We start from the raw sequence: 27,466 nt of genomic DNA, 5'->3' as shown, positions 1-27,466 counted from the left end.
TGGGTAAGAACCTCACTTCTTCAGATGCAAGAAGATTCTTCTTCTTCTTCACTTGCATCTGAAGAAGTGAGGTTCTTACCCACGAAAGCTTATGCTCCCAATACTTCTGTTAGTCTTAAAGGTGCCACAGGACCCTCTGTTGCAAGGTACTTTGTGTCTGACTTGGAGAGACTGCATACCACACTGAAGGCTCATTATCTTCATGGCCAATCCTGTCCCTGCCACCTCTACCGATGTGACCAACGTAGAGGCTTTTGTGGCACCTATCCATTAAGAACTGTACTGAGGCCTCCTGCCTCAATTTCATTTTACATAGATCACTAACAGCCATTCACTTTGTCCCTTTTTAACTGGGTTGCATTTGTTGAGTTTATCTCCATTAACTAACAAACAGAATATGCTCTGTCTACAAATCTCACATGTAGGTCTATAAAAAAAAATGCTTGTAGTATTGTTACCCATTCCACCCCCACAGCCCCTCCAACCCTATTTGATTCACCACCTACCTCTCATCTTTAAGAATGGAAGCTCTGTGAGGCAGGTGGGATGGCTATGAGTATCTATCAGCACAATGCCCAGCACAATGGGGCCCTGATCTGTAATATAATAGATAATAGCTTATGCTCCCAATACTTCTGTTAGTCTTAAAGGTGCCACAGGACCCTCTGTTGTTTTTTACAGATAATAACATAATAATCCTAGAGAAGACAGGCACTGTATGCCAGTCTGTGAGCCAGCTTCATGTATGCCTCCTGTTTGGGACTGCAGTAGTGTCCAATTCCTTTTGTCTTGTTCTGTTGTGGTTACTTGACTAGCCAAGCTTGCATACCAAAATGAGTGTTTGTCCCTTTTAAAAGGCTGTCAAGACTCTCATGTGATGCTTTCTTACAATGTCATGTTTGCATACTTGTCCTCTGACAGGACCCACAAAGCAAATGCTGCTGAAAACAAAAATCGCTCCAAAAGGAAACGGTGTGAAGTCTGGGGAGAGAATCCCAAGCAGAATGACTGGAGGAGGGTGGATGACTGGCCTGTTGGCATGAAGAACATTGGAAATACGTGCTGGTTTAGTGCAGTCATTCAGGTAATGCAGTGGTAGCAGTAATACTTTACCCTTTTGTAATACCTGCCATCTTGGGGTCAAAACATGCATTTCATGCAATTAAATAAGCTTCGCAGCACCTCCATGATGGAAGTAATCTCCTCTTTTTGCAGGTGGGCAAACGTTGGCACACAGAGGTTAGTTGACTTTCCCAAGGTCACAGTGAGCCAGCGAGCTATTCTGTATTTCTCCATATTCCTATCAGTAACTTCACATTAATATAAAAAGAAAAACTGGGTGTCTTCACCCTGGGATGCAGTTTTTTGGGAGACTTCCATTACAGAACTAAGATTTGAGAGCAGATTGTGCAGGCCCACCCGGTTTCTACTTCACATTTTAAACAAAAATGATCTAAAGTGTGAGTTTCTTTTTGTGGCAGCATAGTTTACTCTGATCCTGTTCAAAACCAGCAGCCAAGTGGTCAGAGCAAAAATGAGATACAGAAAAAAGGCTATATAAATATATCCATGTATTTATTATTATTTACAAATGTGTGTTCTGTGTCATGGTACAATGGTAAAATACTTCTTGAATGACAGAAACCAGACTGGTAAAGTGATGATAATGTAATTTTACTGGACTGAACACTGGCTCCACAGCATATGGTGTATCAGATTCCAGTTAATGGAGTACAGTGGCTTAGATGCCTGAACTAATAAGAAACTAGACTGGGTGCATTATTAGCGATTATTATTAGTGATTAGTAAAATGAGAAGAGACAGCAGAAAGAAGAACCAAACACACTTAATTCTTCGGGCTCTTTTTACATCAGCAGATAAGTATTGGGGGTGGGAAGAACTCTCCTCTTTCCCAAAAGGTTTCTCTTAATTTACTTGAAAAATTTAGTTGGGAGGGAATTGAGTCTTGGGGAAGGGGAAGGTCAGAGCTGTTAAAGGTTTTACTTCTTAAGGAGAAAGTCACTGAAGAAGTTGGGGGTGAGTAAGAAAAACATACAGTCTGCAAAGAATGACATGGGCTTGGCAAATGAAGATGAGACCCAAGTCCAGACTTGAGTTGACCAGCCCAGACAGTCTCTCTTAACCCTTTTTTCCTTTCAGTCTCTCTTCCAGCTGCCGGAATTTCGTAGGCTGGTCCTTAGTTATTCTCTCCCGCAAAGCATGCTTGAGAATTGTCGAAGTCGCAGTGTAAGTTCTCCTGGAAACGCCTGGTTCTTCCAGGGCATTCTGGCCGTTTGTATTGGTGACTATAAAAACTGACTTGCTGTTTGTAGACAAGGGTGGGAAATTGCTCTTGAGGATAATCAGTTATTACAGAAATGGTTGAAAGTTTCTCCTATAACGTTTCTAAAAAACTAGGAACTGCAGAGAGAGTGGAAAATCTGTGCCTTGTTAATCTGTTTTGGTGACTCCAGAAATTCAGGACTTGTTTTCTCTCAGTTTCCCCCCTACCTCCCCTTAAAACCCCAAGTCTCTAACGAAAGTCTGAACTTCAGAATATTAGAGTACAGCTTGGCCTTCTTATTCTAGATGTCATATTACTTCTGGCACCTCTCCTGAGCCCAGATTTCCCACTTTGAGGAACCATTGCAAATCCTTCAGTTCTCCCATGTACTTGACTCGTGATCAGATCTGCTTTCAAGAAAGATCCTTGCATCATGGGGAAGGAGATATGGGTTCCTAACACAAGTTGGTCTCTTATGAGACTGTCCATTATATTAACGTTCCTTGTGCTGGCCCTGTTAATTTACCTCTTCATATATGTGTCCTACTTTTATTGAGCAGTAGACTATTGTGCTCTCTTCTTTTCTAGGAAAAGAGAAATATTGCATTCATGCAGGAACTTCAGTGTCTCTTTGCTTTAATGCTGGGGACACATCGTAAATTTGTAGACCCCACTGCATCACTGGAACTTTTAAAAGGCGCATTTAAATCAGCTGACGAACAGCAGGTAAAATGGATACAATGCCTCTTGGCTTTCCCCAGAACAGCCCTAATAAAGATATAAACAGTCATGTTTCACTTAATGCTACTATAATTCCAAACGCTTGCCTGTCTGTGTTTCACCTGACAAGTGTGTGTAAAACCCCCTCTTGTGAAAGGCACATGCATACCAAAAAGACAGTTAAATAGCCAATGTGAAATTTGTCCCTTCACTGCTATCGGAGTTGCTGTTGGGGACCACCAGATTTGGAACTTGACTTCTTCTCCATGTCCCCAGCATAGTTTCCTCTGACTTAGTACAGGGCTGGATAAAGTGTTCATCTTTGACCTAGAATAGTGGTAATAACACCTAGCTCATTCACATGGTTAGAGATACCACAATAGTTTTGTGAGTATATTTGAACAAGTGTGACATTTTAATAAAACCTGCTTCTATCAGAGCATTTTCTTGGTAGAATCTTTCACTCTCCAATTTCTGGCTCTCTTTTAGCAAGATGTGAGCGAAGTCACGCACAAGCTTCTGGATTGGCTAGAGGATGCATTCCAGCTGTCTGTGAATGTAAAGTGAGTTTTTATATTTTGGGTTGTTTTTACTTACTGTCCAGAAAAATAGATTTTTAATTAGACTGTTTGGCTAATAGATGCTAGAGTTTAAATTAATATTTTCAGCAAACCAAGAAACCATTTCTTCACTGCACCAGTCAGGATAATCCTTTTTCAATAATATTCAGCATTCTGTGTTTGCATCAGCATTTCTTGCCTAGATAGGTGCTTTTATTCAATGCGATTGTGACCTACAGAGTACATAAGTTTTTATGGAACTCTTCAACATGGATTATTCACCAGGTAATAAACTCCATATTGTATTGTTTAGAGTTGGTACAGCCGGTGCGCTAAATTCATATTGAATAGTGCATTAATCTGTAGTGTGATAGTTACAATTATAATAAAAGGTCTTGACATGTACGGGGTCACGCTGTATGAAAAGCATCTGCTTTTTACACTTAAATAACTGTTGATGATTTTTTTAAGTGCAGAAGAGTAATTTTTTTGTCTGTACGGATAAACTGGTCTGTTTAAAATGTATAACTCGAGTTCTGAGTGCAAACTTATCCAGAACCAGCAATTATGGGTTAGAATAGAGGTCAAGTGTCCAGGACTCCTGGGTTGCAATCTTGATTCTGACACTGGCTGACTCTGTAACCTGATCTAGGCAAGTCACTCCCACCTCTGTGTTACCTATCTACATAAATGGGATGATGATATTTACAAAAGCATCTTGGGATCCTTCTAAAGGCACTTTCAAAATGTAGACTATAATTATAAGTATTACTACAAATTGATGGCTTTCTCTTCTTTTGGTTTGTTTGTTTTTAGGCACAAAGCCCAAGGCTGAGGTTTAGCTGTTAAATTTAAGTCCATCTTAATACCTTGTGGCCTTTTTTAAAAAAAAAAAAAAAAAGGCAGCATATGTAATACTTATTTATTAATTGAGGATTTAAACACACACTACCTATTCCCTCATAGCTTGGGTTTGGGGCCATTTTTGCTACCTTTTCCTCCAGTTATATTAATGTTGGTTATATTTTGTTGATGCCATCAAAATAAAAATTCTAATATATATGTATTCGTGTGAAGGCAAGTGTAACTCACCCATATGCTCCCTTTCTGTCTAACAAAATGCGTACACTCTCCTTTTGAAAACAGCAGCCCTCGAGACAAATCAGAAAACCCAATGGTGCAACTCTTCTATGGGACTTTCTTGACTGAAGGGGTCCATGAGGGTAAGTTAGAGATTTTTGGTTTTACATTTAACTCTTTTTCTGAGTGGTTTGATTGTTGCTGTAGTGTAGATCTATGATATGATTTGTGACATTGTGTGTTGTTGCAGTTTCTTGGTGAGATTGTCTGTCTTGTTCTTCGCTATTACAATAGGCGTACAGATAAGATTATCTTTATATTGTTGTCCTAGTGCCGGTGAATATAATGTAAAGTCTGTTCTCCAAAGGGTAGTATCCTCTATTAAATACTCACTGTCATGAGCATAGATTTGTAAAGGGTCTCACCTCTAGAGAAGATGAGCCAAAGGGGCCTAATTTCTTTACTGTGATGACGTGTCTAACCTGCCTGCCCAATGAAAGATCTTGGGTGATTTGTTGCAAGAGCCCGTGAAGTGTTACAAGCTGTTGTTTTGGTAGGAAACATATAGTTGTATATACTAAAATAAGTTAGAGAGGAGAGAGTTTTTGTTGTTGTTTTAAGGTGGTATATTTTTTTTCCTTCCCCTTTATTCAGGCAAGACCTTTTCTAAGATAGAGACCTTTGGCCAGTATCCCCTTCAGGTAAACGGTTATCGGAACTTGAACGAATGTTTGGAAGGGGCCATGGTAGAAGGGGAGATTGAGCCACTATCTTCTGATCAATCAGTGAAGTATGGACAAGAGGTTGGTTGCATGTATTATTTGCTCTTCTTCAAAGGCTGCACTCAATGTAGTGGAGGGGAGGTCCTATTGTATCCTGGTAACTTAAAATGGTGACTGTAAACATTCCCTCTTCACCAAATGTAAAACGTTTCGTGGTCAGTCTGTTAAATGTACATTAATGTTAAATGTGAGTTGATATCTAAGCCACCAAGCCCTAGTTTATTTGTAAAGACATTGTTGTCCAATGTAACTTACTCCAGGAGTTTACCCTTTTAAAAAGGCGCCTGCTTCTGATGTGTAAGTGTGATAAAGTCTCTCTCTTTCTATTGAAGCCTACCTGTACCTGAGTAGGGGAGAACCACTGCCTCCATATTTTCGGAGGGTAAAAGTACAGTGCTTAACTCTATGGTATGCCATTTGGAATTTGTATTTTTTTTCTCCCTGTTATAGTGTGCATTTTTCTCTCTCGTTTTAACTCTTAACCTTCTGCCTGTGCTGATTATTTTTTTCCTTTTTTTAATTACTCAAATCATGAGCCAATCATAAGCTGCTTAACTTTGTGACAAAGTAAAAGGTTAAGATACACACATTGCATTCAGCCTCACTTTATAGATAAAAGCAATGGGAAGATTAGACTACCGAGAAGGTCAACTAAAATGATGGAAGGATTCATGTGATGTGAAGGCAGACTGAGGGAAATTAGCTTGTAGGCCATGTTAAAAAGGTGCTGGAAGATAACACTAAAGAGATGTTTGCAAGGGTTGGTGGGAAAAGGGGGAGGAGGAAAAATTTCACTCATTAGCTGAGTGCCTGAAAGATGAGTTGCAGTGACTTGAATTAAAAAAGGAAAAAGAGGTTCGACTTCAGGATGAGCTTGTTTTAAGGCCCATCTAACTTTGGAATCAACTGCCTGATTTTGGTGATTGCTGCTGCTGTGTTAGAGCCACCCAGACACAGTTGAAGCAGACTTCTGGTAGGATTGGTGTTGTGCAAAATCTTAGGCAGTGTGAGCAAGATGGAGTTAAACAGGTGATAGGAGAGGTCCGTGGCTTTTAGTTCCTTTAAATGGTTAACTAAAAAGTAGGGGAAAGTGTCTCAAACAAGGAAATAAGTCAAGGACTGTCACTTTTAATTTTAAGAGATGTGATTGGAAAATCTGTGCTCATTAATTTAACTTCCCAGGATGTCGTGACTAGAGGACTTCATGATAAGGGACGTGGAAAATAAAGTGCATTTTATCTTTTGAGACCTTAGGTGAGTGTTTTGAAGCCTGATATGCAGCAGGATTAACTAGAAATCTGTGTCTTTACCTTGATAGCAGGTGTATAAACATTTCCCTGCTGTTGTTGTTTATGAGGATGTTTGGTTGACTTTTCTCAAAAGGGTCATGATAAATGGCAGCTTCCCTCTGTGTACATTAATATTGGCCCTCACTGTCAATATTATTGGTGCATTTGGATTCCGCGGATGAACCGTTGTGTTCTGGCTTTCTGATATGGATCTTTCAGAGCAGTATTATCTTAGTGTACTACCAGGAGCCCAAAAGGGGGAGGGTACTGTCTGTCTGGCACTGCGTTAGAATGCGTGAAATATTCTTCTGGCAATGGATGTTAGAAATATTTTTGAAAGCTGGGAGCCAGGAAAAGTATAAATGCAACTACGAATAACCTTTTCAATGTGGCACTTAGAGCAGCACTCCAAATACTGAGAAGGTGGTCTGTTGTCTGTGCCTCTTAAGCTAAACAGTTTCTGAATAGACCAAGAGAGTAGTTGAGTGCACAGAGATTGGTTAAGGGCTGCTATTTGTTGATGTTCTTTGTGTGCCAGCAGCAATGTGAAGTAACTCTCCCTCTCAGTGGGCCTACAGACATGGTTTCAGTGTAGCATTTGCCAACTTATTCTAAATTTACTCCTTGACTAGATGGAAGTCTATCAATCTGAGTGCCCTGGGCATCAAATATTGACTTTCTGGATATTATTTAACTATGTTTTGTATGGTGACGGTCTAAAATGGAAGTGGAAGTCTTATATTTTGTAAAATTAGGCTTTCTAAATAGCAACTCATATTGATTTAGTACACACTTTGTATGTATATGGGAAGAAAGTTATTGGGGGGGCAGAATTACTTGTTGATATAAAATGTGCCATTCAGCAATCCTCTCAAAACCTGTGCCCTCGTTGGGGCATTTCTGTTTGTTACAGCGTTGGTTTACAAAGCTCCCTCCGGTGTTAACCTTTGAACTCTCCCGGTTCGAGTTCAATCAGTCACTAGGACAGCCAGAGAAGATTCACAACAAGCTAGAATTTCCCCAGATTATTTATATGGACAGGTGAGATTTTACAAGGCTGTTGTATTTCGAAACTGATTCCTCACACTTTGCTCTGTTTTATTCTAACTACAGAAATAGAGGGGTGGGTGGGTCTGTGAGCAGGGAAATGTTAAAATGTATGCATATGAGAGACGGTGCAGAGCTTAGAGGTATACAAATCTCACTCAGTCACTTTTTGGGGGGGGGCGCTATTTGTTTAGGTATTTGTACAGCAGTAAAGAGATTATTCAAAAGAAGAGAGAGGAGACGAGGAAGTTGAGGAAGCAAATAGCAATTCTTCAGCAGAAATTGGAAAGGTAAGCAGCCAACTCCCTCCCCCTCAAGTTGGTGTTTTTCTCTTTAAACAAGGCATGAAATTGAATAAGAGCTATTTGTGTTCAAGAGCTTAATTTAAGTAACACAACAGTTAGTTATTAGTATAACCAGCAACCACTAGGCATTTATATTTTATAATAAATATGGCTTGCTCATACTATTTTCCTCTCCGTGTAAAATGAGTTGTGTGTGGATTCAGTTAACAGACCTCTGCTGTCTTGCTTCTGTTCTTTAGATACATGAAATATGGCTCTGGCCCAAGCCGCTTCCCATTACCTGACATGCTGCAGTATGTTCTTGAATTTGCCAGTACAAAGCTACCTTTAGTTGTTCCCTCTGCTCAGGACTCTCAGATGACTCCTGCACAGTCCCCAGCTGAGAGCTGTGGTCTGAATGAACCTCTGCAGCAAAATAGGTGAGGAAAGAAAAAAGTTTGTTGGCTAAAGAAAGAGCTTTGACCTTTTGAGCTAAAGAGTCCTGGATCATTGCTCCAGGAGCTGTTGTCGTATGGTTCAGTTGTCTAGGCACTCGGGACCTTGGGGATGTGTGGTATGAACACCAACACAGATAGTCCCTGCTTTTGAGTATCCTGCTCCCAGATGGGTGCTACCAATCTGTGCAGATAACACGACATCCAGTTTGTGCTTTTTTCCCTCTCCAGAAACAAAGTCAAACTGCTATGTTTAAGCAGTAATCTTGAGATAAATTATGTGAACTCTTTGCACAGTGTAGTAATCTTTTGTTTTGTTTCATCAACCATTAAAATAGTACAATACTGAAGTATCACAAATCTGCCCACCATGGTTGGCTTGCGCTCTGAATTTAAGCAAGCAAGTAAATGAGTTCTCTGGTAAAATGGGAAGGAATTGTCAGTGCTGTGGATTGTGGCTCTATGCTTCACTGTGGAGTCCTGTAAGAACTCGCGCTTTTACATCACCTCTTGTCTTGGGATCTGGTCCTCTCGGAAGTGACTGCACTACCAAACTGTTCCCTGACTAGTGAATAAGTGTAAGCCTGGCATCATCTGGGATGGAAACTTGCTTGTTCAGATCTTGAATATTTTTTTAAAGCAATGTGAACTTGAGTATGCTCTCTGGAAACAGCAGCCTGAACAATATGTCCATCAATATGTGGCCTTTGCTTCATAGTGTATTAGAAACAGAAAGTACTGAGAACACTGAAGGTGCAGCATCCACTCTGATAAACCCTCCGTCCCAGGAAGAATTAATGAGCAAGCTGCCCCAGCCCTCCTGTTTACCAGCAGAAATGCCTGAATGCCCAGCTCCTCGTGTGGTCACTGAGGAGGAGATGAGCCTAGTTAGGACGTGCCTGCAGCGATGGAGGAGCGAGATTGAGCAGGACATCCAAGGTTGGCCTCAAGTATTTATCGTGCATTTCAGCCTTTTGCTAACCTAAATTCCCTCTGCTAGCTTCAACTGGATAACTCCTGAACCATGCTCCACCCCAGAGGTGGCTGCTTTTCAGCAGTGAGTGTACCAATAATCCTTATATGTAATGTGATGTCCAGTATACACACAGGGCCCTGGTCTATCATAAGATAAGCATGCACAACTTTCTATTAACTTCTGTGGTAGTAACTGCATGATTGTATCCGAGGGCAGGCAAGGACCTGTGTTCTGATTACCTCTGTACTCCCATGTGTTTGGAGTGAAGGGGGCACTATCTAAACAAAGCTGATGATCTGTGTTGTTCTTCTCAATAGATCTGAAGGACTGTATTACCAGAATCAATCAATCCATTGGTCAAATGTATGGTGACCCTGTCCTCCGTCAGGTAGGAAGTGTGGCTTTGTTAGGTTTTCATATAGGGGCTCATTAAAATGATATAGTGCTGCTGGTGTGTGCCTATAGGTCACATTAATATTAGGGAAGTTGCACGCATGTACGTAGGAAGGGGTGGGTGTCTAAATGTTTTGCCAAGTTCGCTTTGAAACGAAACACATGCCTTTCTGAGGAGGGAAATAACTTATTTAAAATGGTGTTCTTAGTAGGTGAATAATAGGATCCATGAACCTAAAAACAAACAGAACATAATGCATTTAATATAATCTTAGATAAACACTTGTCACTGTCAGTTTCTCCCATTAGCACTTGGGCACCTGCACATGCTAAGATGAATTTTGTAGAGTCATAAATATCTGGATTGGTCAAAGACCCTGAAGGATGAACTCCCTATGTCACTGCAGGGTAGTCATGCTCTACTATGTTTACCAGTTGAACAATGCCCATTGTATAATGTGAAATCCAAGTTGTTGGTGGTCAGTTTACTTTTTCTGCTTTAGCATATTTCAAAAATTCCCCAGGAAAATTTTGTTTTAAAAAATTTAAGGATTTTCAAGAAAGTGTTTCCCCCCCCCCAGCTTTCTTGATGAAATCTGAGGTAAACTCTAGCCTTTATTTTGCTGCCCTTTCCCTTTAGTATGTAACAGGTCAGCCCCTTTGTGTGTTCTTGGTTATAGATAGCTGATTTCTCGGTGCAAGATGGCCTGGCTTAGGGCTCAGAATTCTTCTCTCTGCTGATTCGCACTTTGTAGTTCTACCTACCTACATGATATTGCCTCAGTAGATCCCTGATGCGAGATCTCTTGCCCTGCCACTCGGTGACTGGACTTGTTTCAAAGCTGTTTGGGGATGGAGCAAGAGGTAGTGTGGGAATGAGCTCTCTTCCAGTTTTCTAGAACCAAGAGTCCAGAAACTCCTCCACTGCCAACTGTCTCATTTCTGTGCTTTTCAGCCTCAGTGGATGCAGAACCTAGTCCTCTCCCTGTATTAGGATTAGAGTTTTAAAAAGGGGATTGTCATTAGCTTTTTCTTGTTTTGTGTTTGGACTTTTTCTGACAATTACATTTTCTGTGCCTGGGGAAAGTGTTCAGATTTAATTACTTCTGTCCTTGACCTAATATTTCTATCAAGTCACCTTCACTGTGAATGCCTTGCAATGTATGACATCTTAGATAGGCAATTGCTCCATCTGCCCACCAGCTAGGAACTGCAATGCCTGTAAATACTGCAAACAAATAATAAAGGCTTTCCAGCAAGAACTGGCCTAGGAATGAGCCTGGATCTTGGGCCCACATAAGCCGGAGGGGACTTCGTCAGACCAAGAGGGCCTTCTAGGTCTTTGCCTGAGAAGTCTCTGATCCATTGGAGAAAGAGCCAGTCATGTGGTTCTGAGTCTGAGCCTATCTGCAGAAGAACTTCTTGCATCCACCACGGCATGAGGTCTCTGAATCTTTACCTGCGAGTAGAGCAGCCACTTACTGAGAGTCCCAGGCTCCTCTCGGGTTCATTTGTTTCTGTATCAAAGAACAGGAAGCATAGGTTGAACAGGCATCTGAAAATTACACACCTGTCCTCTGCATCTGGTTCCAGTTATTCCCTAGTGCAGATGACTACCTTACAGCCTACAAGACCAGAGATAATAGGGCTTTAGCTATAAGATGCTTAGATCATTTATTGGAACCTGAGTGTTCAAGGAGGATTGATAGGTGTCCTCAGACTTGTCAGATTCCCAAGATCTGAGAGTGATGAAGTATCCTCTGATCTGTGTCACTCAGATACTTTAGGCAGGAAGGACCTGGGGAACTTCTGTCCTGAGTAGACTCTGCAGAGAGGGCTTTATTTTTGGATCGGTTTTGGTTATCAACCTGAACTATTCTCTACTCTCTGGTGTGAGAAGGGGGTCTTTGGGTAGTGTACTTTGCAATAGGTTCTGTCACCACATAGCAGTGCAGGTAATCGTATAGTTTGGAATTACAGAGGTGTATTCAGAGAATCAAAGCCACTGGAGTAAGTGCATTTTTAAAAATGTATACAACAAACACTTGTGGGATGCTTCTCCAATCTTAGTCCTGAAAACACTTTCTGTTTGCCAGGCACAAGGCTCTGTTACAGGCAGCCAGGCTGACTGCTTGAGAATTTGTTACAGATTTGAATGCAAGGGGGCTTGGCTCCAAGTTCCAATTATCTTTCACCCCAGCAATAGGAACCAGAAGAACTTGTGTCTGGCACATCATGGGTCTCTGGCAAACATTTTAGAAAGAACTTCAGTAGTAAGAAACTCATTAAATAATTTAGATGAGATATGGTGACTGCCACACATGAAACATGAAATTAGTTTGACAGGTTTGGATACCAGTGGGGTGGTCAGGCTTAGGATTTCATGGTCACACTGGTAGTGGATAGAAGTGTTTTTAAGCTGAGCTCATCAGGGGGAAGGGAATCTGTTTACATCAGGCAGTCAAATGTACGAATGGACAATTTTTAAGCATATGACAGCTGTGAATGTCTTCATAGATTTTCAATTACTTCATCCATTCAAGATAAGCCCAGAAATCATGTCCATGTGAATTTTCAGGTTCCTTATCGCTTGCATGCTGTCCTGGTTCACGAGGGCCAAGCAAATGCCGGTCACTACTGGGCCTACATATACTACCAGCCCCGGAAGAGCTGGCTCAAATACAATGACATCTCTGTGACAGAATCATCCTGGGAAGAACTGGAGAGAGATTCATATGGAGGCCTGAGGAATGCCAGTGCCTATTGTCTGATGTACATCAATGATAAGCTGTCCCACTTTGTTGCAGGTACTAGAACCAAAGCTGCAGGTAGTACTTAGTCACTTGTGTGGTGTGTGTTGCCTTCATGGCATTGAATGATCATTAACCTGCTCAATACCGCTGTGACACTAGTAAGTGTTATCCCTGCTCTGTGGATAGGGAAGCTGTGACAGCGGGGGTTTAATTTGGCCATGGCCAAAGAGGGAGTTGGAAGCAAAACGGATATGTGACGTGAGATAAAAATGAGATGCTCCCTGTCTTGTGCTTGATTCACCAGCCCAGGTGAGCGCTTGTTCAGACCTTTCGGGATGATACTAAAGTATTGTTTCATATAGCTTGGTTAATGCAGGCTCATAGGAATTGCCATACAGGGTCAGCCCCCTTGTCCATCTATCCTAGTATCCTTGTCTTTCTGACAGTCGCCAGACCAGGTGCTTCAGGGGGCTAATCTGTCTCCCATTAAATTGAGGATGTCCTAATTCCTAATTGTTGGAGATTGTCTTAACCTCATGCTTCAGGGTTTTTCTTAGCATTAACTGTAACTATTCTTCTTGTCCATATAAATGTCCAGTCCTGCATTTATCTTTGTATTTCAGTTGGCCTGTATTCTGGCATTCTCATTGTGTCTGTGTGCAGTCGGCAAATCCTTTATAAGATCAAACAGATTGTTTCCGACTTTGGCCTGGCCATTTACACACCCTGCTTTTTGTTTTGGCTTCTGATAGATAGTGGTAGCATAATATACACAGCACACCCAGTGCATGTTGCTTATGCAGCGTATCATCCCTTCTGTGCCTGAGATGAATTAGCACTAATGATAACTGATCCTTGTAATTGTGTGTTTACAATGCACGAGTGTGTAAGCAGCTACTTGCATCGGACAGCTGTTGACCATCTAGAAGAGCCTAATAATTTCGTACATGGCTCATTTTGATATAATAGAAGCAAACAATGCAGCAGTAGTCATTGCAGAATCTAGCTAATGGGAATGTGGAAGCTGAAACAAGTTCTTGTTTGTCTTCCTAGTGCTCTGACATTTCAGTTTCTACACTGAACCCATCCTATGCTTTTAATGAGACTTCATATACATTTAGTGCTTTTAAAGACCCTTGTACTTTTAAGTATTTTTATAAAGGAAAGAATCTGGGTTAGGGCATTATCATTCGGTATTAGATACACTCCTAATTATATTTTTTCTTAAGTGGTACTATACAGCTGAAATACCATTATTAACCAGTGTCCCATTATGCCTAGATATTTCAGTACCTGTATAAAATCACTCACTACCTGGAATCCTTGCAGTTTCGTACCCTTCAGTTTCATGTAGTGGTTGAAGTGCGGAGTTTTAAGCTGAACTCCAAGTTTTCTGGTTATTGTCATTTTAAGCCACATCTGTAGCATTATGGTAGCCTTAGGTAAAGAGAAATCTATGCCCTCTCTCAGCCCTGGTTGTTACTTCAAGAGGGTTTACTGAGCCCAGATGCACCATGCAGAAATGTACCTTTCTATGGTTAGTTATTGTTTGGATTACCATAGTGCATAGGAGTACCAGTCATGGACTAGGACCCCATTGTGCTAGGTTCTGTATAAACACAGAACAAAAAGACGGCCCCTTCCCCAAAGAGCTGACCATCTACCATCTTCTTGTACTTGTTTATAGAGCATCCTGAATTCAAATTCCAGGAAAAAATATTCGTTTCCTTCTTTATTTTTCCAATCCATTTGATCAATCTTCCTTAACATTTCTAGCTATTCCTCGTTTGCAGCAGTATTATCTTGCTGCTGCGTGTTTCATTGCTAACAAAAAATCTTGCTTTTCTCCAGATGCTTCTTCTGATGCAGAAACGGGACAGTTTCAGAAAGAAGTAGAACTTCTGCCACCTGAACTCCAGAATTACATACAAGAGGACAACTGGAGGCTTGAACAGGAGGTGGAGGAATGGGAACAGGAGCAGTCCTGCAAGATCCCTCAGATAGAGCCTTCAGCTACTTCTGAATCTCAGGATTTCACTTCTGAATCAGGACAAGGTAACACAAGATCAGCGTGTTTGCAGATCACGTTCCATGTCTCTACAATAACTTCCCTGTAATAAATTTCACCATTATCGGAGCTTTTCATAACAATTTTGAACGCTTGGGGAAAGCTACCAACTAAGCTCAGTTGCTGAATTCCCATCATATCAGCAGGAAAAAGCTAATGTTCTATCATGCATAGCTATAGACATGCCATCAAGTTTGATCATATCCTGTTTTACATTCAGTGCATGGCAATGATCTAATCTCAATTTGATTTAATTATATTAATATTTTGTGTGTTTATTGTAGAACGTTGACGTGTTCACCTCTTGAGTGGGAGACCACTCATTACAGCAGTCCTTTTTAGTGTGAGTCTCGTTGAGCTTCACAAATGTGGTTGTGTGTAATATTGCCATTGAAGTGCAGTCATGCTGTTTAATGGTACACAGCAGCGTTTCATGTTTTAGGAAAGGAGGTGAGGAAGAACCTCTTGAAAGTGCAGGGAGATAGTTAATTAATTTGTCTCCTTTGGGATTAAATTTCAAACTTCAGAATCAAATGTGATGTAAAACTAGGGTTGTGCATCACCGTTTACCAAATGATACAGAAATCTCTCCTCAAATAAGGTTTTCTGCCATGTGTAGTCCAAAATTCTGTCCTCTGAGGCCACAAAATTATTTTTCTGACCAGCAGAATGTGTGACATACTGGCCCTTGAGCTCAGGGTCTGTTGAGCTGTGTACAAAAACCTTAGGCCCTAATCTGCTAGAGCACTTAAGCACGTGTTTAACTTTAAACATGAGTAGTGCCATTGACTTCAGTTTGACTACTTGTGTGATGAAGTGCTTTGCTCAATCGGGTCTTTTAAGGTACGTCTACACTGCAGCTGGGAGCAAACCTTCCAGGCCAGGTAGGCAGATTCATGCTACTGGAGTGCAAGCTAGTGTACTAAAAATTGCAGGGCAGATGTTGCAGCTCTGGCGGAGATTTGCGCTAGCCACCCAAGCTCAGGGGGTCAGGTAAACTTGAGAGCCTGAGCTGCCGTCCGAGCCACAACATCCACACTTCTATTTTTAGTGTGCTAGCCCGAATCTGTCTCCCTGGGCTGGGAAGCTTGTTTGCAGCTGTAGTGTAGATGCACCTTAATCGAGTTTACAGTGAATGACCTGTCATTTGAAATGTTGACTTTTCTGGAATGTTACCCAAGAGTTGAGTTGTGTGTGAGGAAAACTGAGCTGGCGCTTCCGTAACAAAGGAGGCTGCAACCAGTTACAAGGTTATAGAAGGTGGAATTGCATGGGAAGGACGTTGGTCGCTGTGTCTGGTAAATACTAAGGTACAGTACCATGCAGCCATCCTGTTTACCATTTTCCTCTCTTCCATTTGGATTTGTACCTTCCTGGTGACATTATTGAATGTTAACATCTCTCTGAATTTCCAATCAGACCAATCCTCAGGCTGTGAACACAGCATACGCTCGCTGTCCTCCGAACATGCCAGGATTGCAAAGGACCAGACTGCCCAGGCCATTGCAAATACAGCTGATGCCTATGAGAAGAATGGTGTAGAGGCTGCTCTGTGTGAGGTGAGAACTCTGGAATGTGGCCCCTGAAGCAGCCCGCTGTTTTTGCATCTCTGTGTTAACAAACCTCTTTCTCTCTCACTTGCTTATAATTCTGCAGCACTGCTGCATTTAACCCAATCCCTTTCTACTTTCCTCTTTGGTTTTGGTTTTCTGTTTGTTTCTTATTCTCTTTCTCCTCTTTCTGCTGCCACAGCCAAAGGAGGCAGAACCAACGAAGACCCAGCTGAGAGAAACAGCCCTTACAGTTCAGTCAGAACAGCAACAAGATGCTAAAGGGACAGAGTCTGCTGCCCAGCCTAGCTCACAGGTCTCTGAAGTGGAGATCCCCAGAGTGGGGAAGATTCTGGTTAGATCTGATGCAGATGGATATAATGAGGAGGTACAGAGCCCAGTGCAGGAGCTAGTTATTTTTCTGGCATTAATCTTTGCAATTGTGGGTTGCTTTGGGGCTTTCTGAAGATTTGTGGTGAGTAGTGGTTTTGACATGAAACTGTGTAGTTCAAGTATATTTTTCCCTCTGTAGTAAGCAAAGAGGTTGGATCCAATCGTTTAGCAATTTACTTTTTAAACTATTTGAAAAGTTGTCTGAAAAGTGACTCTGTAAAAACACACACATCTTCTTTTTTAAGTCCTCTTTCTCTCCTTCCTTTCCTTCCTGTCACTCATATCTAAGGTGTTTCTAGGGCGCCTGGCTTCACAAGGAGGTACTTTTTTTTTTCACCCAGTAGTCAATGGCTTTGATTCTACTTTTCACATAATCATCATAATCGTCAGCTGACAGTGTCATACAGTCAATGCCATGTGACTTTTCCAATCACAAGTACTGTATCTGATGCTGGCAATTGAAAGAGCCCCATTATGAGGCTCAGTATACCACATCAGACACCTTAAAAATGTTCATAGTCTTTTTTCTACGTATAGTTGCACATCAGCTACACAAATCTGTCTGCAAGAGAATTAATTTGTTCAGACAATTAGTTTACATGCGCATTTTTAGGGTTTGGTGTGGGTTTAGCATTGTCCTTTGCATAAACCAACATTTATGTTTTGTCTCAAGGATTTTTATCAATGCAATAGCTCCATCTGTTGAGCTGGATGTGACCTGATTGCATTAAATATACACTTGTGTTGTAATGGTAGGACAGTGGAATGCTCTGCCTCAGGCATTGCTCTCATGTTAAATGGTAGTTTTGCAAGGTTCTCCCCAGTTATGTTTCGTGTGCTCTGTATTTTCACTTACTGATGACTTTGGGGGAAAGAGAGTGCAGGAGGAGTAGTTGGGGTGGCACAGCGAAGGGTTCAAACATCTATAGCAGCATGGGCCGTGCATGCAAGAGGTGGACTTGCACATAATGATAATAAACTTAAATTTGTAGTCAAATGGCAGCTCTGGGTTATTGCATCTCCATTCAGATCTGGACAACTTTTCTTTAAAACTTTACCTTTTTTGTACTTTTTTCTTGTATCACTACAGCTTTTCTTCTATTCCTCTCTGTTTTTGTGTGTGGGTTTTTTGTTGTTCTTGTGGTAGGTGATGCTTAGCCCAGCCATGCAGGGTGTGATCCTGGCTATTGCTAAAGCCCGTCAGACATTTGACCGGGATGGGTCTGAAGCAGGGCTTGTTAAGGTACCCTTTTATTTTCCTTTTTAAAAATCTCTTAACACACAAGGCTGACATCTTCAGTGAAAAATGCGTGCTATTTCAACATGTTACAGATGTGAGTTGGCCACTTCTCTCTCTTCCTGTGCAGTTCCTCTTCAGCTAAGTTTTTTTTTTTCTATTCCACGTTTCCGTTTATCCACTCCATTACTTGTACTAAGAGGACTCTATTAAAGAAAGATTGTCAGGCTAAACCCATTACATTTTATAAGCATCCTTTCTTGTGTTACAGATAACCCGTTAGACTGCAAGAACAGAAAGATTTTCAAAACTCTGATTTGCCTTCCACGTCTCATGCTTGAGCACAAAATTGCAGTGTTTAGGTTGCATACAATGTTTTTGTTTAAAACGTATGCACACACACAAACGTTGGAATCTAAGGCAAATAATATAGAAATATTTCTAGTAGTCCTAGGTTTGGGAAAGTCTGTTGTTGCCCCCTTCCCAAGCCTGCATTTTGGGCCAGATTAGACCTAATATTGTCCATTTAAGTGAACAACCCCACAGTGTTTATATCTAACGAAAATGGGAGGTGTGGGTGGGCATGTTAGGAAGGTAGTGTAAGTCCAAATCCTGCGAACATCTATGCATGTTTTTATCTTTAGTCACATTAGTCAATGCATCCCTTGAGTAAAGTCAAGCAAGTGCATTTGCCATAGTCTGTTTAAAGCAACAGTTTGAGAGTTAAGAGACCTGAGTTCTTGTCTCAACTCTGATCATGACTTGCTGCGGGACCTTGGCCAAATCACTCCACTTCTCTCTCTCCCCAAGTGCAAAAATGATACTTCCCATACCTATCTCACAGGAGCTTGTGAGGTTTAATTATGTCTGAAAAGCACTTTGGAGCCCTTGGATGGAAGGTACTGTATAAGTGCTCAATATAATTATCACCAGAAAATACAAATTAAATTTTAATCATAACCAGGCCATATGTGGTGTGTAATTAAATTTGGGCCATAAATGTACACACTTACTGTAGGAATTTCTGTAAAATATGTCCTCCTAAGCTTATGCAATGGGAAGAGGGACTAGAAAAAGGTAAATATTGTAAATATTCCTGAACAGAGAGCGGGTCATTGCTAGTTTGGGCTAGATATTGTAGAGAAACAAACAACTGAAGTTAAATAAAAAGAGGGCTTAGGAAAATTCATTCATTCTACCATGCTATTGGCTTCTGGTAGTACTAAATCACACCAGTGACTTCCTGTAATTGCAATTGAGAACGAACATCGGACGGGGCTTTTGGTTTACTGACTATCATGTATTATTGCTCAGAGTAACACTTTGCCAGCTGCATTCTTGTTCCTCTCACATTTTAACAAAGGGTTGAGATGTCTCTAAAGAGTTCCTTAAAATGAGCACTTGGACTGGGATCTTCAAAAATGCCTAAGGGAGTTAGGCACCCAACTCCATTGAAAGTCAGTGGAGCCAGTGCTTACCTCCCTTGGGTTCTCTTTTTAAAGGTGATGTTTTTGCTTAAGGCATAGATTGATATGATTCAGCCGTCTTTATAAAGTGGAGGTGGTATATTGGTTGGGTGGAGCTGTCCTCTGACTTGGTATAGAAAATCCTCTAAGAAGCCTGGCTAGTGTGTCTTGCTCACATGCTCAGGATCATACTGATCACCTTATTTGGGGGGAAATTTCATTTCAGACCCCAGCCAGCCTGGCAGGGACCTTTGGGGATTTTTCGCTTTTTATTGCGTTATGGGGCGTGGTTTGCCTGCTGGTATCATCTGAGCCTATCTCACCTAGTCAGTTCCCTGCCATCAGAGGGACTTTGGGCATTGGTGGCACCTCGGTCTCTCCTGTTCTCTGCCTGTAGCACACAACAGTGTAGTCTCTTGTAGTTAACTGAAGTTACTGGGCTCAGCATAGGGTTATCCAGAGGATATATAATGGCATAGCACATACAGGAGGTCACACTAGACAATCTCATGGTCCCTTCTGGCCTAAAACTAATGGAAGATGCCCTAAGCAATTGCCAGCTAATGTAAGTAGCAGTTAGACATCTCTGCACCGAATCCTGTCAAGTTACAGGACAGTTATAGCCTTGTAATCAACCTTCCCACTGCAGGTTTCAAATTCAGTGTGCAGCACTAATAAAGAATAGGCGTTTAGCATTTGCTTGACTTTGATAGGCATTCCATGAAGAGTACTCCAGACTGTATCTGCTGGCCAAAGAGACCCCAACCCCTCACAATGACCCCCGGCTGCAACACGTGCTCGTCTACTTCTTGCGGAACAATGCTCCCAAGCAGGTAGTGGAGCGGACCCTCCTGGAGCAGTTTGCAGATAGAAACCTCAGCTACGATGAAAGGTTTGTGCCAGGGGATCCACTATCATGACTTTCTGATTTGGGATTCTGTAGCTTCGCTATTCTCTAATGTCTCTCTGTTGCACTGAACAGGTCAATTAGCATTATGCAAGTAGCACGAGCTAAGCTGAAGGAGATTGGCCCTGATGATGTGAATATGGAGGAGTATAAGGTAAGGGACTCGAACCTTTTCCTTTTCTCTAATGCCTTAGTGCTGGAGGTGTCCCAAAGCAGTGAGCAAGATAGTGGCAGTGCACTGACTGTGCAAACAAACACAGCAACTATTACATACCCATTGGTAACGTTATATCGTCAGAAGCATTAGGAGCTGTTTCCTGAGGCGTTCTGACCAGGACACAGGGGTTTCAGTTTAGCCCTATCCCTTTTGAAAGGTGCTGTGGGATCTTTAACTTGCTCCTGGAACAGTCAGTCTATATGATGAGAATGGGAGCTATGTAGCTAACCTCTTCCCCCTCACCCCCAACAGATCATCAGCTGTTTGTGTTTTCACACTTGTTCTAGGGCACTCACTCGGTGCTCCCAGTTTGGAGTTAAACATTGCCAGAGACTCCTCTGTCTTGGTGAATGTGTTCTTGAGCTGTATGGGGAAGCAAAGGGGATGTTGAGAACTTGCCCCCAGCTCGAGTGAGCTCATGTCCCATGTAAGAGCTCTCCGTGCCAGAGGCTGAATGAGCTAGCATACCAGGTTTTGCTGCGGGTGGGGGACTTGTCCCAGACATACGGGTACATGAAAGCATGTTATTGACTAACCTGTAATATTCCCCGTTACCCGTAACAGAAATGGCATGAAGACTACAGTTTATTTCGCAAGGTGTCTGTTTACCTGCTGACAGGGTTGGAACTCTACCAGAATAGAAAGTAGGTTTAATTTCATTATATTTACATTTTGGATGAAGCTATGGGGTAACTGATACCTAAAAGCGCCTGCTTCTCTGCTAGTACCCCTTGCTCCCGACATGCAGCACCCTATGTATTGCAATTTGGGGGCCCTTGTGCTTTTCCCAAGGTACTTGATTCCTGACCTGCCAGTACTCCTTGCTGTACAGGCTCAGAGCTGACCGTGAGCCAGAGTGTAACTATTGTGCTGAGTTAATAGGTGGATTTGTGATACGGCTTCTTACACAGTTCCCAGCTTGTTTTCCACGAGCGGAACTTTGCATTCTGGTCCTTGGAGAGCATTTAGCGCACTAACTGCCTTTACTTGGCTCTCGGGAAAGTTGGGTGAAAATGAAACTCTCATTGTGTTTGAAAACAATTTGACTCCTACGTAGAAACAGAGCTCCCTGGAACTTTGAACTGAAAAGCTGGGCTTTTTCCCCCATACTGCAAGCAGTATACCGTATAGACAGCTGTATGGAGAAAGATCATTCCTTTTCACAGAGGAGTTCAGTATTTCAGAATTTGGTTTGTTCCAGTTCGGAATGTAAACTAAAAGTTTTGGAATTCTCAAGCCCTGGCTCTGAGAGAGCTTGCCCGGCAGGCTGCCCTGGCGCCACGGAAACCCTGGGGTCCCCGACTCTGAGGTAGTCCAGTAGGCGGGTACATTGGCAGGAAATCAGGCAGGTCAGGGAGTTCTCTGTCGGAGCTTGGTTTAAATCGAACAGTCTCAAAAAACGTTTAGAATTAGATAACTGGCGAGTTCGGATGAAAACGTGTTTCATCAGAATTTTTTCGACCAGCTCTAAATATAACCCTGGAGTCTCTAAAGAAAAATACTGTTCTCCAAACTTCTAATAGTGTCTTTCATCTCTAAGTTCCCACTGAAACCAGAGGAATTCTAGACCAGAGTCTAAATATTGGGGTTGAAACCAGAAAGCCAAAGCGTCCCTGAGGCATACGGAAAGCTAACCTGCCTAGTGTGGGGCCTGCTCTTGAGAGGTTTGGTGAATGAAAAAGAGAGAAGGGAGCAAATAACACTGTTAAGAAGGTGACGTGTTTGTCTCTGTTGGGGAAGAAGTGGGGAATCTGGCCTGGGTGGACAGCTTGACTGCAGCTTTTGGAATATGTGGCACCTGGTCTGATGAACTACTAACACCCTTCTCCTTCTCCAAGGTACCAGGAAGCACTGACCTACCTGGTGTATGCCTACCAAAGTAACACCACCCTGCTCATGAAAGGACCCAACCGAGGGGTGGATGAATCACTGATTGCTTTATACAGAAGAAAATGCCTCTTGGTTTGTATCTTATTGAGTCTTAAATTGAAAGTGAACAATCTCAGTGGTAGACTGGTCAGCCTTAAATACTCACCCCTTCTAGCTCAGTGATTTCAGTTCACATCTACACATTGTCTCTTCACTCCAGGTTGCCCAAAGAGACAAATGTATCATGCACCTCCTTACAGACACGGTACAAGAGCCTCTCATTAAAACAATCTTTCAGGGAGGGGGTGGATGCCAGCCATTTGCTTTTCACCAAGAGCAATATCTACTCTTCCCTCCCTGTGGGGAGCCAACGTTGCTTCTTCCTTCGTAACCAGTGGGAGTCTTTTGCTGGGCACCAGGTAATGTGGCTTTCCTTGGGAAACGAATAAGCAGCAGCAGCCAGAGACTTATTTTTAGTGCCTGCTTCGTTATGGCTGCTGAGGCCAGCGTAATTATATCTAAGGCACCTATTATCATGGCATCTACCCCTTCCCAAGTACCATCACTAATATGAAAATCTAGGAAGCAAAATTCACTGAAGTGATGGAGTTTGGATCTCAGGGAATCCATTTGGTGTTTCTGGATCTGAATCTTAGCGTCTCAAAGCCAAAATTATTTGTATACTTTAGAGCTAATTCTGGAGCAATATGTTCTCTCTGATCTAATCCTTCTAAGGCGGTGGTCCCCAAACTGTGGGGTGTGCCCACATTTGGGGGGGGGGAGGAGTGTGTGGCAGGGTCTGGGCCAGTCCCCACAAGGGGCGGGGAAGAAGTGCCACCCAGCCCTGCTCTGCCCCCAGTTCCATTTCAGCCCCGCCCCCAGCTGCAGCTCTTTCTATGGCTCCGTGGACCTAGCGGTGGCCTCGATCTTGGCTGTGGCCCCAGCTGCGGCTCCGCTCCTGACCATGGCCCCGGTGCCGGGCCCTCTTCCAGCCGCAGCTCAAGTGGGGAGGGGGGTGACCACAAAAATTTGGGGACCACTGTTCTAAGGGTTACATTCTCTTGGTGCACACGTCAGCTCCCATTAGTCCGTGTGCATTCCATACATTCCCATCAGCTGGAAGAGTCGTGGGTCATGTGCAGCTTTCCCAGTAGCCTGTTCATGCTCTGAAGTCAGGGCTTTTTCAAATGTCTGTGACCCCTGATTCTCCCACAGAAGCTGAATGACATGGCCGCGGCTTTGTTTGTAAGCAGTGCGGAGGCAGATGTGTTGGAGGGCATTAACATCCTGAATGAGCTGATCATCCCCTGTATGCACCTCATTATCAATAATGACATCTCCAAGGACGACCTGGATGCCATTGAGGTCATGAGGAACCGCTGGTGCTCTTATCTGGGACAAGAAGACATGGATGGTAGGGAATTGCTGACTTGTTTGCTTCCCTTAAAATCCGATGTTCTGAGTGGTCAAGTTGTTCCATAGATCTAAACTAGAAAAGGACTTTACTGCCTATTTAAAATCCTTCCTAGCATTCTTAGGATTTGCCCTGTATATGTAGCGTGTCTGGGAATTTGTGACTGGACTTAGGCCTGAAAACATGTGCTCATATTTAGAGGACAATTTGATTGTTGTTTGTCCTACAACTACAGAAAATAGATCCCTGACCATTGAAATATAAGAAGTGAACGATTTTAAAATATGTTTCAGAGTAGCAGCCGTGTGGGCTTTAGCCCACGAAAGCTTATGCTCAAATAAATGTGTTAGTCTCTAAGGTGCCACAAGTCCTCCTGTTCTTTTTAAAATATGTGACATAGGCACCTTGGTCTCATCTGTTCTTTGTGATCAGTACTTTAACCTACGTTTCAGCCAGAGTGATTTCACGGACACACTAACATTAGCAGATTTTGTTGGCTTGTATATGAATGCTCGCCTGTAAGATAAGAGAGAAAAGGTTCTAAACTGACTGAGTGCATTTGTGCTTCTAAGCATGTAGCTGGCATGTGAGACACTCTGACTTCATGCTGGAAATGAGACATACTGACGGGAACTTTTCCTAGCTGTGTACAGCTTCATAACTACAAATCCCTGTACAGTAGCCAAAGGGTTTGAGGAAGGGATGGGGGAAGCTAGCTGTGTCAAGCTTTGAAGAGGCTTGGCAATGAATTGCCCATTAGACCCAGAGTGTAGTGAGGAGATGCTGGTCATTCTGGGTCTGAATTTCAGTGTTGGATAACTGCGTTTATTCTGCATTTCCTTTCATGTGCCAAAGTTAAGCTGCCATGACTCCTCTCAGCCTGGGTAAGAGAACAGGCTTGAGACTCTTAACACTGCTTATTTTAACCAGCAGAGGGTAAACTTGCTACAGGAAAGTGAGGTAGAAATATGGAGGATTGTTCTCAAAATGCTGCTGCAAAGTAGAAAGCTGGAGAAATTTGCTAGCAGTTTGACTTCCCCAAATTTGGCCTTGTTATAAACTCCTCCATGTAATGGAATTCCAATAGTGAAAGGAGCAGAACTCAGCAGTTGCCATCTCTCGTTGTGTTGCATGGGCCAAGTCTGTTGTCACCAGCCTCTGTTCATGTTGCATGTAAAATTGCTTGTGCATGAGGTTAAGTCAGTTGATTTTTAATCTGTCAGCAGCAGAAAAGGGTGTTGTCATGGTTTTAAGCACATTCCCCTGGAAAGTCTTGAGCTCCTCAAATTAATGAGCTACTAGAGAGCTGGCCTGCCAAGTGCTGAAATAGGGGAGGAGTTTCTGCTAATACCTGATGTGACAGGAACAGCCCTCCCACAGGAGAAATGTTTACATTCCACCATTGACCGGACAGTGAGGTCAGAATTTTTTTTACAGTAATTGGCAGTTCCGGTTAATTTTGTTATGCAGTACATCATCAGTTAGAGGACTGTGCCCTTTTCTGCTTGTTCTTCTGTTGGGGCTACATTCCCATCACTCTCAGGGAAGGGGGTGTCTACTTTTGGTTTGCATTATCGGATGATTACAAATTTGACTCGTTGTGTGTTGTTGGAGTTTACTGGGTCAGCACTTGGAGGGTAGTCATTCATGAAGGACTGAATAATGCTTGGCCTATACTAGATGTAGTGCATAAATCTGAGATTGCAAGGTTAGAGACTTAGGTTTGGGATGACCATGTAAAGTGGCCTGGATTGAGGAAAGCCTGTTTGGTAGTGGCACTGGTAACATACGCCAGTTATATTCCTAGTAACGTCACATCACTGGTTTGCCAAGCAGCTAGGTTGTGATATAGTGTACGATAGTTTGTGTGTGTTAGGGGGGAGGGAGGGGAGGAGTTTGGTGTGTTCTCCCCTCCCACCCTTGAACCATATGGTATTGGCTACTGATAGAGATAAGATACAGGACTTAAATAGACCAGACATTGTCTCTCCTCCATAAAACAATACTCATCTGTATGCTCGAGGTGAGCAGTTTTTGGCTGTGGTAGATAATTATCTAAAAAGCGTAGCAGCTGTTTTTCCTTGCAACGCTAAAACCTGCTGCGATTGGCCTTTTTTTGTAACTGCCTGTTCCAGTGCATTTGACTCTTTCCTCTTCCTCCACCTCCACAGCCAACCTGCAAACGAAGCTGGGCGAACTGCTCCCTAGGCTCCTGGACTGCTCTGCAGAGGTCATCATTCTAAAAGAGCCCCCGAAGATCCGGCCCAACTCCCCCTACGACCTCTGCAGCCGCTTCGCAGCCGTGATGGAGTCCATTCACGGGGCCGCACCTGTGACTGTCAAATAAACTTCCAACTTTCCAGCCCTAGATGCGGTACATAGGAACCCACCTATTGGCGTAGTATCCTGCTGTCAGACAACATTCGAATGGGAGAGGGAGGAGAATAGGTAGATAAAGACGATTCATATCCAGATGTAAACCATGCTCTTGGTGTCGATACAAAGGAATGAAAAGCAGTATTGCACTTAAGATACAATTGTCAATGAGAATGCGAAGGGCAGGAACCACTGTTGTAAGATGGCACAATATATGGCTGGCAGTAACAGCTGCTTCTCATCTCCACAACAGCAAAAAATGCACTGTCTCTCCGTTCCTTGCCCCTTTCTAAAATGTCCCTCAGGCAAGATACTTGGGACAGTGACAACAGCCGCACAAGAGAATGGTTCATTGACAAATCAGTGACACTTATTAGCTTGGTTCTGGCAAACACATCCACACCTTTCTAAATTCTTAGCTGAAAGAGCTTATAAATCCAGATCTTGGCAAAGTACGGCTCGCAGGAGTCGGGAGACTGAGAGACAGCGAGGATTGATGGCACACTGTGTATGTAAGGCAGGCAGTCATGTGTGCAGCTACGTATTTTAGTTGATTGAAGTCAAACAGGAAGTTAAGTTGCCTCTTGTTTTTTTAACAGTCAAACAAATATGTCTTGTTTTGAGACAGACAAAAGCAAATAGTGACAGTGTACACAATATCACTGTGCTAATAATCAGTAACTGGTTAAAGAAAACAAAATCCCCAAAGAGAATTCCCCTCCCGGATCTGAAAATATTTCCTCCTCCACCAAGGTTATTGATGAGAAAATTGAGCATTGGACACTAAGGTTAGCGTAAAAGCAGGGCCGGCTTTAGGCCAATTCAACCAATTCCCCTGAATCGGGTCCCGCCCCTAAGAGGGCCCCGCGCCCAAGCCCTGGTATGGCGTACCGGCAAGAGCCGGTGTGCTGTACCCGGGTGGCCCAGCTTCCCCAGGGGGCAATTTAAAGGGCCTGGGGCTCCCAGCAGGGGATGGCGCCCCAGGCCCTTTAAATTGCCACCAGAGCCCCACTGCTAGAGCCCTGGGTAGGGCTGCGGGGCTCTGGGGGCTATTTAAAAAGTCCGGGGCTCCCGTTGCTTCTACCGCCCCGGCCCTTTAAATAGCTGCTGGAGCCCCACCGCTTCCCCAGGGCTCCCGTGGCTATTTAAAGGGCCAGGGCGGTGGCCTATTTAAAGGAAGCAGGGGAGCCCCGGGCCCTTTAAATAGCCCCCGAGCCCCGGGCTGCTGCTGCTACCCCGGTGGGGGAGGGAAGAGGAGGGGGCACTTACCGTACATGGTGGGCTGTACCCGCACCCTCTGCCTGCACCAGCCCCGCACCAGCCCCTGTCTCCAGCCAGCCCCGCAC

The 27,466-nt window shown here is 43.0% G+C and overlaps 1 protein-coding gene across 7 annotated transcripts; it reads left to right on the top strand.

The window, feature by feature from the left end:
- The first annotated feature begins 920 nt into the window (after positions 1–920).
- Positions 921–26,755, top strand: USP28 (ubiquitin specific peptidase 28). 7 transcript variants are annotated; one of them, XM_026657990.1, is made up of 22 exons: positions 921–1,084; positions 2,161–2,247; positions 2,873–3,010; positions 3,494–3,567; positions 4,711–4,787; positions 5,299–5,447; positions 7,629–7,756; positions 7,957–8,052; positions 8,307–8,486; positions 9,220–9,440; positions 9,795–9,865; positions 12,449–12,677; positions 14,475–14,678; positions 16,111–16,250; positions 16,444–16,629; positions 17,782–17,877; positions 20,051–20,229; positions 20,320–20,398; positions 21,026–21,105; positions 22,300–22,423; positions 23,546–23,744; positions 25,916–26,755. In XM_026657990.1, exons 1-22 carry the CDS (start codon positions 1,040–1,042, stop codon positions 26,089–26,091), a joined length of 2,958 nt encoding a protein of 985 aa, XP_026513775.1. In that variant the 5' UTR covers positions 921–1,039; the 3' UTR covers positions 26,092–26,755. The 7 variants fall into 7 exon arrangements, with proteins under 7 accessions (XP_026513775.1, XP_026513776.1, XP_024072184.1 ...); XM_024216416.3 differs by having other exon boundaries at positions 952–1,084; positions 4,714–4,787; XM_024216417.3 differs by lacking the exon at positions 2,873–3,010 and having other exon boundaries at positions 952–1,084.
- The last annotated feature ends 711 nt before the right edge of the window (positions 26,756–27,466 follow it).

Source organism: Terrapene carolina, unplaced genomic scaffold, assembly GCF_002925995.2.
Source record: "Terrapene carolina triunguis isolate 2854851 unplaced genomic scaffold, T_m_triunguis-2.0 Scaffold374, whole genome shotgun sequence".
Taxonomy (NCBI): domain Eukaryota; kingdom Metazoa; phylum Chordata; order Testudines; family Emydidae; genus Terrapene; species Terrapene triunguis.
This window is presented reverse-complemented; position numbering and strand designations above follow the sequence as displayed.